Source organism: Belonocnema kinseyi, chromosome 2 (assembly GCF_010883055.1).
Source record: "Belonocnema kinseyi isolate 2016_QV_RU_SX_M_011 chromosome 2, B_treatae_v1, whole genome shotgun sequence".
Lineage (NCBI taxonomy): Eukaryota > Metazoa > Arthropoda > Insecta > Hymenoptera > Cynipidae > Belonocnema > Belonocnema kinseyi.
The window spans coordinates 68,967,067-68,980,058 of record NC_046658.1 but is presented as its reverse complement, the minus strand read 5'-3'; the positions used below and the strand labels follow the sequence as shown (position 1 = coordinate 68,980,058).

Below are 12,992 nucleotides of genomic sequence, written 5' to 3'. Positions count from 1 at the left end.
AGCCCTATGAAATCCTTTAATATCCTGGGAAATTTATTCAAATGCCTCATTGAGAGCCTTTAAAAGCCCTTAGAATTAGTGAAATCCTCGAAAATCTTAGAAACAGAGGTGGGGAACGGGGATGGTGATGGGTACTTGATGTTTAGCTTGGAAAAATACGTAATGTAAGTGTACACCCGATTTTTGGTTTACACACAGTGACGGGGGTTGCCTGCAAGTAGCCCTGTTGCTAAATCGTTAGTATCAAAACTTAAACAGTCAAGGCTGTTTGAATCGTTTCAAATTGGAATGCATAGTATTGCGCAATCTCCGCTTGTAAGCACCCGCGCGCTATTATACCTTTCCACTACGCTGCTGGTGTTTTTCAGGCAAGAGTCGCAACCGCCTCTCGCCCTGTGAGCTGAGAAACTGCGTAAGCCAGCAGTCGGGTGTATTTAAAAAAACATTGGAAAAATTCAAAATTTTCGATAAAAAAGTCTTGAAATCTCCCAATTATTCCCAAATATTTCCAAATATTCTTACATACTTGAAAGTATTTCTCATGGATTCCGATGATTTAAACACAATTTTATGGCAGTTTAGAAAAATAATTTTTAATTCTTAAAGTTCCAAATTTTTTATTTCACTACGACACAGAAGGATGATTTTTTATTTTAAATAATAAAACGTATCAATTTTCCAGCCCTAACCTTTGTAGATTTGAAGAATTTCTGATTTTCGGTCCACCCTAATACATAGAGTATTGTTTTCATGTTAATTCGACCAATCAGAAATATCAGTAGTGATGTTTACTTTCTTTACAATCAAAAATTAGGGTTTTATTTATTCCCAATTTAGAAATATTAAAAATTGTATTTCGGTATATGAACTTCAAATTTAAGAACTTTGCAATAGTGGTCAAGAGTGAGTGATGAAAATGATCATTTTTAAGAGATTAAACATCACTCACATTCTCACCTAGTCGAAGTCGCATGGAAATGTCACCCCACGCAATCTATTGTTTAAAGGCTAACTGAAAAAACCCTATATTTAATTAAAATTTACAAAAACAATGATTTTTTAAAATGTTTTTAAAAATAAAGATATTCAAAGTTACAAGCGTTTTTCCACTTGAGGTACATAAGCAAGTGACTTCTTACAAGTATACTTTAAGAGTCTAAAAGAAAAGCAACCATTTTGAGGGGAAAAATAACATTTTTGGAAATAAATTATTCAAAATATTCGAAAATGCCTGGGCAATATTTTGTAGAAGTAGTGAAAGAAGTATTAAGGAGCACGTTGAAATATATAAATAAACAATTGCGTAGTTTAAATATTTAATCTCCGTATTTATTTGATGTTATTTTACGTGTAAGATATTTAAAATATTTTACAAGTGTCATGATTGTAAGGATTTTCATTCTTACACCTTAGCTGGTATACATACTCTTGTGCTCTATGTGCCTGGACCAACTGTAAATGCACATCGGGTTTTTTTATTCCAGTTACGGGCTCAAAAATAGTGGGCAAAAAATGTTGAGTCAAATCCACTGAGCCGTTTTTGAAAAAAGTGTTTTTTATGGGTTAAAAAAATAAATTCAAAAAAATGTAATGCATTTTCATTTTTTTGACTTTATTTGACGAAATATGGTAAATAAATATAATATCAGTTGATATCAATACTGAAACCAAAAATAAATAATTTTGACACGTGTCGGGCATTGTATTATTGTATTCTTGTTCACTTAAAAAACACTTTTTTCAAAAACGGTTTGGGGGATTTGGCTCCATTTTCTTTACACTATTCCTAGGTCCCTTAATGGAACTAAAAAAAATAGTTGGTTTAAAATTTTAAAGTTGGTTTAGGTACACCGTGCCATATTTCCTTATATTCCCACGTATTTGCTCATATTCCCATATATTCTAAGTATTCCACTGCACCTAAACTTAAATACAGTGAAACTTTCTATAGCGTGAATTTTAAGGTTGACGGAGGGTGGGAACTAACTCATTATAGCCCGCTCCGCTTTTGTTTCTTCACGACGGAGTGACAACCGGAGACCCCGAGCAGCTCCTGTTACACCTACCTGCGGCGCGGCATCAATTCTCAAAAGGGCTATGGATTTTAAAATAAAAATTGTGACAATTTATAATTCACTTTCTAACCCAATTTCTAGGCCGACAAAAAAAGTTGTCTGCTCGGGACAAGTGACTAGGCTCCCCTTTTGAATTTTGAGCCAACGTATCCGAATCTGGCCTCAAAATTTCTCCTACACTTCTCAGTTTTCCCCTAGATGCAGAAAATAGGGTGAAACCTAGTGAGATTTAGGAAATGATTTTGATAATACCAGCATACAAAAGAATAAACGTGCGGATGGCATATTCTTATGTGTTGGGATTCGTAAGAACCAAATTCATACACGAAAATTTCTCAGTGTGCTTTCCGTTTCCCCTAGCTACGGTAAATCTAGAGAAATTGAAGGTCTTGCTATGGATTTTGAACCGCTGAATCTGCTAGATGCAGAAAATAATGAAAATCCTACGGATAATTTGGACGTTATCTTAATAATACCAATTTATACGAAAAAATAGACACATCGATGTTATATTCTTAAGGGCATGTGACACAGCTAAATACTTATATTACCGACCTTACTTTTTCTGTTCACTGAATGTATTTTTGAGCCTAAGAACTTTTTTTCCAAATAAAATATCGAGCTGAAACTTTGGAAAATGTATTAGAGTACAACAAAGTAAGTTTAGCTACTGCATTTTGGTAGGAACTTCACTGAAAATTATTTCATCTTTTTTCTGAACCTCGACATTTTTTGAACGTTCGAACTTTTTTTATACATAAAATATCGGTCTCAAACTTTGAAAAATGCAAGAGCTGAAAGAAAACTACGTTTAAGTACAAAGCTTAATAATAAAAGATGTAAAAAATTTCAACTATCAATTCCATCGGCATCAGCCGCTAACGTTATACACGAAAATAGAAACCCTCTAGAGCCTCGTCTAGTGGCCGCCAGGGTTCGTATTTTCATGTACAACGTTACCGGCTGATGCCGATGGAATTGATAGTTGAAATTTTTTTACATCTTTTATTATTAAGATTTGTACTTAAACGTAGTTTTCTTTCGGCTAGTGCATTTCTCAAAGTTTGAGACCGATATTTTATGTAAAAAAAAAGGTCGAACATTAAAAAAATGTCGAGGATCAGAAAAAAGATAAAATAATTTTCAGTGAAGTTCCTACCAAAATGCACTACCTTAACATACTTTATTGTACCCTAAAACATTTTCCAAAGTTTCAGCTCGATATTTTATTTACAAAAAAAGTTCTTAGGTTCAAAAAAACATTCAGTGGACTGAAAAAGTGAGGTCGGTAATATAGGTATTTAGCTGTGTCACATGCCCTTAAGGGCCGCTTTATCCACCTCTGGATAAAAGCGGACGATAAATTTATCTGACAGGATACTTTCATGTTGATCCACCGTTGGTTAGCGATATTGAAGAAATAGCCGAAAATGCTAATCGCGTTATAAATAGTAAACCTTATACGCTTTATGTACGCGAAGCTCTTGTTTTATATTTGTCAAATTTCAGACTGTTTGATAAGAAATTACAGAACAAAAAATAAAATATAAAATAAAAATAAAACCGTCAGCAAAAGTTGTGAGAAACCATTGACAGGTTATGTTTATATTTCTCTACAGTAAAATAATTTATAAACCCACGAATTAAAATATATATATATATTTGATGCATATAATAACCGTACATAATAACTCTTGCTTACAGTTGTCACACTTCAAACTTTTTGTAATGACGTAACAGAATAAAAAATAAATATTCAAATGAAAATCAGATCATGAAAAAAAGTTGTGACGCTCGATTAACAGGATATGTTTACATTTCATTACAGTGAAATAAAATTTCATTCGTGTGTTTTTTTCAGAGGACATTTTTCATAAACCCACGAATGAAACAAAAATAATGTATAATAACCGTAAATAATAACTCTAGTTTCATGTGCTGAAAAATTAACATATCTTTATTCTTCACAGAAATACCAAGTAGTGCATTTTCTTCTATTTATTAATTATCAATAATATCACAGATTCACATCAGCAACAGTGTTATATACCCAGATAGCAAAATGTCCGCATGGTGTGGACGCGACGTGCAAATCAAACCGCACGTCGTGAGGGCAAGGTTTTAGACAGTTGTGTCAACAATTGAGTCGCATATACGCCGCATGGCATGTCCGCACACATGCGTCGCATCGCGTATTAGCACGCGTGCGCTGGTATATTGCCCCTATAAAGTTTCAACATTTTTTATGAGTTAAAATTTTGTAACAGTGTTAGGGACAACAGTACAATTTTGAGAAAAAGAAGTATCTGCTCTCAATGCGAAGCACAATGTTGCTCCTGTCACTGTTTAAAATATACTACAAAAGCGAGTACAATAAAAAAATTTAAAGACAGTTTTGTTTCATAAATAACGTAATTTTATTCAATTTAAGGAATATCATGAAACAACGGTTAGTCGGGCGAAATTTTAAAATTAACTTGCCTCATTTTACTCCATAAATAATACTATAATTGCATCATAAAATCTTTACTTGTGGCTACAATATTACTGCGATCAGGTACTGCAAAAACTGACACGAACTATGAACATTCCACGCACTCACAGGACAAGAACCGCTCATCTGAGAAACCACGCGCACGCACAACCGACATGCGCGCGCGATATTTTAAGCAGCAGAGTTTCAGAGTAAGCTATAAAAGATATTTATAAAGCAAATTTCTTTTTAGATAATTTCAAAAAATAAAAAAATAAGTATACCTCAAGAATTCGACTTCTTGATACTGCACCAAAATAAATCGTATAAGTAATACAATCTTTAAATAAAACTTTCAAGCATTTAGGTATCTTGCATATTAATGATGACACTAGACTAAAAATGAGAGTTTAGTGTGTTTTTCCATAGTAATTAGAATTTTTTATTTGAAGAGCAAAGAAGGTGTGGCCGAGTTAATATAAAAAATGTCACCCTCCCGTGTGGAAATAGCCTGGGTTAGCCCTGGTAGGGAACTGGCCGGACTAGGTTTGTTTTTTTAGAGCCTAGCCGTGCGCTGGTGGGGGACTCGCTGGACAAAATTTATGTCAAAACCCCAGCCGGGGACTGACTGGGCTCTGATCGGACAAATCATATGATCGTATGTTCAAACGGTAGCTGGCCGGGCGCTGATTGTCAATAATACAATTGTTGAACTTTGTTTATAACTTAATTACTTTCTCTGATTTCATTAAAAAATGGATGCGTATACCCGCATGGATGTTCCACGCGTGAAAATATATTGGGAGAATGTCTTTTTCACACTAAAAATTTTAAGGTTTCATGAGTTCAGACTTTCAAACCGTTCAGAAAAAAATAACATTTTATATCAATCTTAAACGTTGTAAAATAGTACAAAACATCTAAACCTTACACGAAAGTCAAAAAACTTTTATCATTAATAAATTTTCAACGTTCACGATTGAATTTCTGAGTCCCGTCGTTGAAAATTTTTAATGTTCATAAAAAATTACATTTCCTGTCATTGTAAAAAGTTGTAAAATAGTCTAAAACGGGAAAAAACAAAATATCACGCGAAGAAAAATTGTAATCGATTTAAATTATTTATTTAAAAAGTATTTTACTGATATTCCTGTTAAAAGTTCGTGTATTTTATATTTACATAACGCCGCATAATAATTAATAATTAGAAAAAGAGTACTTAAAAATTGGTACTTTAACTTTTCTGAACTGTAGCTTATAAGGATGGCTTTTTCAACGAGTTTCAACTTGTCGGTTTAGCGCAGTGATTAGCACTCCCGACTGCTAGGCGTTAGATTTAGGTATAGATATATGTAGGTTCGATACCCCGTAGCGTTAGAAATTTTATTTCTAATATAATGATTAGAAATGTAATATATGTATTTACTCTAAACAGGACTATTAATATTTAAATTTAAAATACTCGCAATCATTTAATATTTATTTTAAAAATCTTTTTTATCTCTCAAAGACTACGTGAAAATAATTAATGTTGCCTGTGTGCTTGGCGTGCGGAATTTTATATATTTATATACTCCAATTCTACAGTAACAAAGAATCAAATTGATCGCTTAACTCAGTGACAGATGCTCTTCATACACTTGAAACACAAATTATTTAAATCTAGTAAAGCAGCAATTAATCTTGTCCGGGCCACGGTCGAAACCCCTGGCCAGCTCCCGGGCAGCTCCCAACCATGCTCCATGGTCGGACGCTGGTCAGCGCAGCGTGACGATGCTGGTCGGATTCCGACCAGAAACCCCAGCCAGCTCCCGACTTAAAGCCGGGCTCTCCAGCCGCAGACTGGCCAGCCCCCGACTTAAATTTCCACCCGGGCTTCTGCACCACCTGTGTTGATGAATTTAGCGATTGCGCGGGTGCAGTTGTTTTATAGATAAACATAACTCATTAATGAAGAACAAATGAAAAATAAATGTCTTCTGAAAATACGGGAACATAATTTTATTACATCCAACCATTCAATCACTTCAATTTAAGTAGTTTTATACAAAAACTTACAAAAATGGATATTTTGTAAGAAGTCATTTCATACAGTTTGATAAGCTAGAGTCTAGCAAAAAATATTTTCTAACTTTGCGTCAAAAATACGCCCTCAACTGAATGATTCCCACTTTAAATTTAAATTCCAACACTAGAAATTTTTGACAAAAGTGCTTCCAAAATCAATTGATTTCGGCTACGCAAAAAGTATACAAAAATCAATCATTATAAGATAAAAAGAGTTTATTTCCTCATTATAATTCATTGAAATGATAATCCTTTCCTAATGGTATAAACTGTCTTTGAGCAAACACTACTTTTTTCATTTAATATCCACATTTTCTAAGATTCAACATTACCATCCATCAATTTTCGATCACTGATTACAAGGTAAATAGTATAGGAACCCCAGGGATTCCCCTTTGTAATCTTAATTACACTGCGTAGGGGGAATGTCATGATACCCTTTCATTAAATCTATAGTCGAGGAATAAGTATAGACTATGATAAATCGAACGCTCTCCTGTCATCGCTGAATACAAAATGCTAATTGTAGAGGATAGTGGCCTGTATTTTCTTCCTGTAATAAGTGATTCGCATAATACGGGCGTTAAAGTAAAAGTTAGTCTTCTATAAGGATTTTTAGCCATTGATTCGTTGTGATATTTTAATTTATTACAATTGAAATTTTGAAGAATTATGCCATGTACTATGCGTTGCAAACTCTCCAATATGCTTTTGTATATTTCCCTTTTAACTTAAATAATAAATCATAATAAGGGGTTCGAGGATAGAGATTATTTTAATATATTTCAGAGATGTGAAGTGCGAAAAGTGAGTTGAAGTCTAATAAATTAAAATGGATCTCTCTAAATCTGAAACAACTGTAAGAAAAGTGGAACCAAACCTCCACTTGAAAGTCAGCCTTGGAATAATTCGATATATGGGAACATGGCCCCCTCAAAATGAAAAAGTTTATCGATTTGTATACATGATTTATACTGTCACTTTTTTAGCATTTATGCTAGGAATTTATCTTTTTGTTCAGTCTATTAACGTCGTATTAAGTTGGGGAAATCTCTCAAAAATTGCGTCTGGTGCTCCTATTTTTATGACAAATGCTGTGCATGCATACAAAGTAAGGAAAATTATATTAAAATTTTATTTTTATCCTTTAATTGTTTACTCTATTTTTTTGATAGCAAAATAATCTGCTTTTATAAAGAAGCATGTGTCAGAATGACCCTTATTTGAAGGTTTTAATTATAATAATTTTATTATAAACCTTTCCTACACATGATTTAAAGATAAATTCTGATTGATTTTTTTTTTAAGTTTATTATCATCGTGCGTTATCAGAAGAGGATACAAGAGCTTCTCAACACCGTTCATGGACCAATGTTTAACCAACATAATTTAAGGTACAACCATATTTTTCATATTAATAATATAAATCTTTTATAAAATTCTAACTAAACTTCTATTTAAATAAATTAATATTTTTATTTGAACTTATCTTGAAAGTAGATAATAAAAGCTATTGACAACTGGATGTGTATTCGAATAAAAGTGTCTCAGTACATTTACAATCATATTGAAATCAGGTGTTATCACTTGCAATAAGAGACTTTTAAACCTCAATTTAAAATGATTCTTTGTTGCGTTTGTTGACTAAGGGTATTGATACTTGTTATTTCGCTGGAAAGATGGTTTTGAAATGGGTTTGAAATGGTTTTTATATGTGAAATTGTTGAAATATTTATTATTTTTACAACTAAGGACATGCGTTAAAGAGGGACCTAACTAACATTTCAATAAGTATCTTTCAATTCGCCTGTTCCAAGAGTCAAAACTGGTTTCATTTTTCAAATTAACCTGCTTTTCTTTTCATTTATCGCTTTAGAGTTCAAATTATTCATCACATTTTTGTTTTCCATTATTCAATACTTTAAATTGTAATTATTTAAGCATATGTATATTTAATTGTTCGATTTAGAGCAGAGCGAAAGAGGATATTTTTTCAACGACTTTTAATTCATTTAATTATTTATTATTCATTAATTATTTATTTAATTTTAATATCCTGCAGACATGAACGAATTGTGAGTTGGTACGCATGGCAGGGAATTTTTCACCATGCGGCCTACCAAAGTTTTGGTACATTTGCAGTAATTTGTTGGGGTTGTATACCAATTGCTGCTTTTTTAGATGGAAACAATAACCGTTTACCATTGGATGGATGGTACCCTTACGATGCAACAAAATCACCTGCGTTCGAAATCACCTGGTCTCATCAGGTTAACATTATTATATAATAATATCATAACCATTTTTAAGCATTTCTTTATTCACTCCTCTATTTTTTGATGTTTGTAATTGTTTATTCTTTGATCATTGCTTTATAACTAATATTTAACGATCTTTTTTTACGTATTAGATATTTTAACTATGATTTTAATTATGTGCGATCCTAAAACAAAAGTTTCTTTTCAAACCAATTTGCTAAAATAAACGGATTTGTATTTGTATTACTTATTAGTATGATTATATGTAACTAATACGTTAAATTAACCTTTGATTCAGTCAGTCGCAATAATTCTGGGTTGCATTCATAACGTGGCTATGGATGCATTTATCACTGGATTGATGAACGTAGCATCGTGTCAATTCGAATTATTAAAATGGAACATTGTCGCAATAGGAAATGACCAAAATCAAGATTCAAAGTTTACGAAAAAATTATCAAAATCAAATAATTATTTTTTACAAATGAATTACGATGATCAGAGCTATGCTGAGTTGCGGAAATGTATTCAGCACAATTTAGCTATATTTGAGTGAGATATATATTTTTTCAAAAGAAATTTGATTAATTGAAAACTTATTATGTTTTTATTGAAACTTTATTTACAATGTATGAAAAATTAATGTCAAATTTAGATTTGTTGCAGAAATTCAAGATTTATTTAGCACCGTAATTAGCATGCAACTGTTTGTAAATTGTCTCATCATTTGTTTCACGACTTTTTACATCTCCCAGGTAAATTTTTATTTAATAAATTAATTAATTTCCTTTTTTACAGTAATTGTTAATGAAATTTCTGAAAGTCATAATTTTCATAAAAGCTAACAGAATACTTGCCAGCGGAATTAGCAGGAAACATCTCGTACACATGCTGTATGACATATCAAATTTATATTTACTGTTGGAATGGCAACGAATTATACCTTCAAGTAAGTGTATAAGTATTATTTAGCTATATACTGGAATAAAATTATTAATAACGAAACAAAATTTTACAGAATCAAAGTTTTGCTCAGGCAATCTACATGGGCAAATGGTGGAAACAAAGTGAAAGATATAAACGCTCTTTACACATTGTAATGCTCAGAACCTGTCGACCTCTTATTTTAACAGCAGGATATTTCATGACTTTGTCAGTGTCAACATTCATGGCAGTAAGTCAAACCACCAGTTATTTAATCTATTAATCATATACTATGAACTATTTTACTTTTTGCCAAAAATTACTTGTTAAAATAATAAAATATAATATCAATTACAGATCATCAAAATGTCATATTCCATGTTTACACTCCTTCGAAGTTCAACAGAGAACATTTAATTCGAAAGATGAAATCGTGATCAGGTTCAATTGCGGTCAATAACTGCGCTTTATCCAAGTTTCAAGCAATGTTTGAAAAATTTGGCATTTTGAAATAAATGACTCGAAGATAACGAGTTTCGACATAATATTGCAATCCAATTTTTAAGTCACTCAGCAGATATTACTTAAAATTCAACGACGCAATAAAGTATTTAATATAAGATATAGCATACCAAATGTACTATAATATGTATTAATTAACATATACTAAATAATAATTATTATTAATTTTGATTGCATATTTTATTTCTTTAGAAATAGCATTGCTGATATTGCTGAATACATTTTTATGTTATGTGACTGAATAGAACAATTAAAACTAAATAGATCGTCTAGACGTCGTGACATTGCGACGTAAAAAAATTGGTATTCTTTGACGTTTGAGGAGTCAAATTTCACATTATTTGTCATTCGCAGTAGTGGGATTTGTTTCTTAGTAGCCTCATAAGATTTTAAATACGTTGGTGTGGATTGCCAAAATTGTGCTTGCATTAGGCTGATCCAAAGAAAGGTCTGTTTAAATGTTTATGGGTGACTGAAAATTCGTATAGCCTAAGCAAAATCAGAATATGCGTATTTTTGTTTGTTTGGTTGTAGAATCATTTCTCAGCTCGTTAAAATGTTTTTCAATTTTTGACAAAGTAATGTTAAAATGATGAAACTGTTGATTCCACTCTCAGGATTCACCTGCCTGGTCTCTGGTAACTAATGCGCTCTTCGTTCCTGTTATTATTACGATTTTCTACCCAGAGATCTACACCCTCAAACTTTATCACTTGAGAGTTGAGGTCTTATTGTTGTGCCACTACCGTTAGCATCCGTTTGTATTTCAAGTCACCAAAAAAAGCCGATTGGGCCTGGATTATTGCACTCACCATGAAGGCTTCACCTGGTAGAATACGGGCGAACTTAAGGTACAATTATCAGTTTTTCCCATTTTTTTATGACAAATCTTTGAACATTCTAGTTGTTCTTTTCCAAATTCATTCTGAGAGTTTTAAAGTATACTCTTTACAAATTTCACTTCACACAAACTTAACCAAGCGTGCGAAAAGTCTGCAAATATTGCAATTTTGATAGAATTCTTCTTGTTTAATAATTGTTACATAAAATTTCTGAAAGATGAGAAAGTGGACAAAATCTATCTTAAAATCTCGGAGAACAAGTAACATCAAGATTAAATAAATTGCTTCATAACTTCTTATGAAAAAATGAAGTTGAAGAATAAATTTTATTTTCAAGTGTTAAACTACGTAAGAGGAACCATTGCTTTTAGCGAGCTGAAAAATGACTTTACAGGAAAACGAAACAAAATAGGTATATTTTGATGATGCCACTCTAGAATGCATTGCATCCAAAATTTTAAAAATTTCTCTGATAGACTTAATTGGAATAATTAACTCTCTCAATACGAGTCACAATATTTTTCACATGCGATCAAGGAATAAATTACTTAATTGCTATGTAATTGCAGATTATGAGAATAATATGTTGTATCAAGGGATTTTAGAGGGTGCTGAATTCGAATCTAGCATCAAAATTTAAAAAGAAGCATTGGGTAGATCCAATATGGAAACGAAAATGTTTAAAAATATTTACAAAGAATTACGTACATAAAACGAAACGCTTCTGTCCGCTGTTAGCCTATAATATTACTAGTTACTGGGGCCATCTAAGAAGAGAGGGAGGTGATCGGAGTTTTCTGAGGTTATTCGCTGCTCCGTATCAAGTTCGGTATTTTTGTTTTGCACGATGGGCGTTTCATCTTGTCTTTTTGCAAGTTGCAAATTTCCTCCGGCTTACGCCACAACAAGTTGTGGACTTTTGTATAGTAATTCGACACTATCGCATCGAATTACTCTCCACCAAATACGTGCGGGTGCACACGTCTCCGATGCGACCCGAACCGATAATTTTGTTTTGTCTAAAGTCTCAAATGTTTAACAGTTGCGTCTGACGAATAAATACACTAAAAACAAATAGAAATTTAAATCACTCACAAATTTTAAATAAGCAATAATTAAAAGTTTTTAAAGAAAAATAATGAAATCTCCTCGTCGTAGGCCATAGTGACTAGTATTATTATAGGCAGATTCGAAATCAGCATTCTCGAAACCCCCTAGATATAACATATCAAGTAGATCGAATAATTTTTTTAAGTACTCGTCAGCCATATTGGATCGGCCATTCTGCTTGTTGAAATTATGACTTTAGATTCGAAATCATAGTCCCGAAGGGATATTAAGCAGTGTTATCACCCTGTAAGTGGTTGGTGAGGAGAGGTGGTACGAGCTAGGTCGAAGAATTTGTTACTATATGCCACGAATGGAAACCCATGAGCAGTCCCGTGCACATGCACGGGTGCTGTTTGCGCTGTCACGACTTATATAACACTCTAAACCCACTCTCCTATGTTATATTTTGACATCTCGATGCATATGTAGTTTATGTTCGTTTGTGTTTTTTTTTCTTCAAAACTTCCAAGGCGTGTTAATATTGTTGACATGGAAGCCGGCAGTGCGCATGTGCGCGGGTCTGATCACAGGTTTCCCCTTGTCGCAAACCTCAACGAATTCTTGGACGCTGCTTGTCCCATGAGGGGGAATAAGGTGCATAAATAATTAAACTCTGAAGTTTAAATACAGTCTGTCAAGTTAAAGCGTGGGTGGCTTTACTCGCAGTCGGTAAGGTGTATCGACATGATTTTGGTGTCAAAATATTAAGAAGAGCTCCCTC

At 32.8% G+C, this 12,992-nt stretch overlaps 1 protein-coding gene across 1 annotated transcript; it reads left to right on the top strand.

Annotated features, from left to right (window-relative positions):
- Positions 1-7,447: 7,447 nt before the first annotated feature.
- Positions 7,448-10,214, top strand: LOC117182707 (odorant receptor Or1-like). The gene is made up of 8 exons (XM_033375812.1): positions 7,448-7,726; positions 7,924-8,009; positions 8,678-8,885; positions 9,172-9,425; positions 9,529-9,628; positions 9,715-9,822; positions 9,892-10,047; positions 10,155-10,214. The coding sequence occupies exons 1-8, from the start codon at positions 7,448-7,450 to the stop codon at positions 10,212-10,214; spliced, it is 1,251 nt and encodes a 416-aa protein (XP_033231703.1).
- Positions 10,215-12,992: the final 2,778 nt, after the last annotated feature.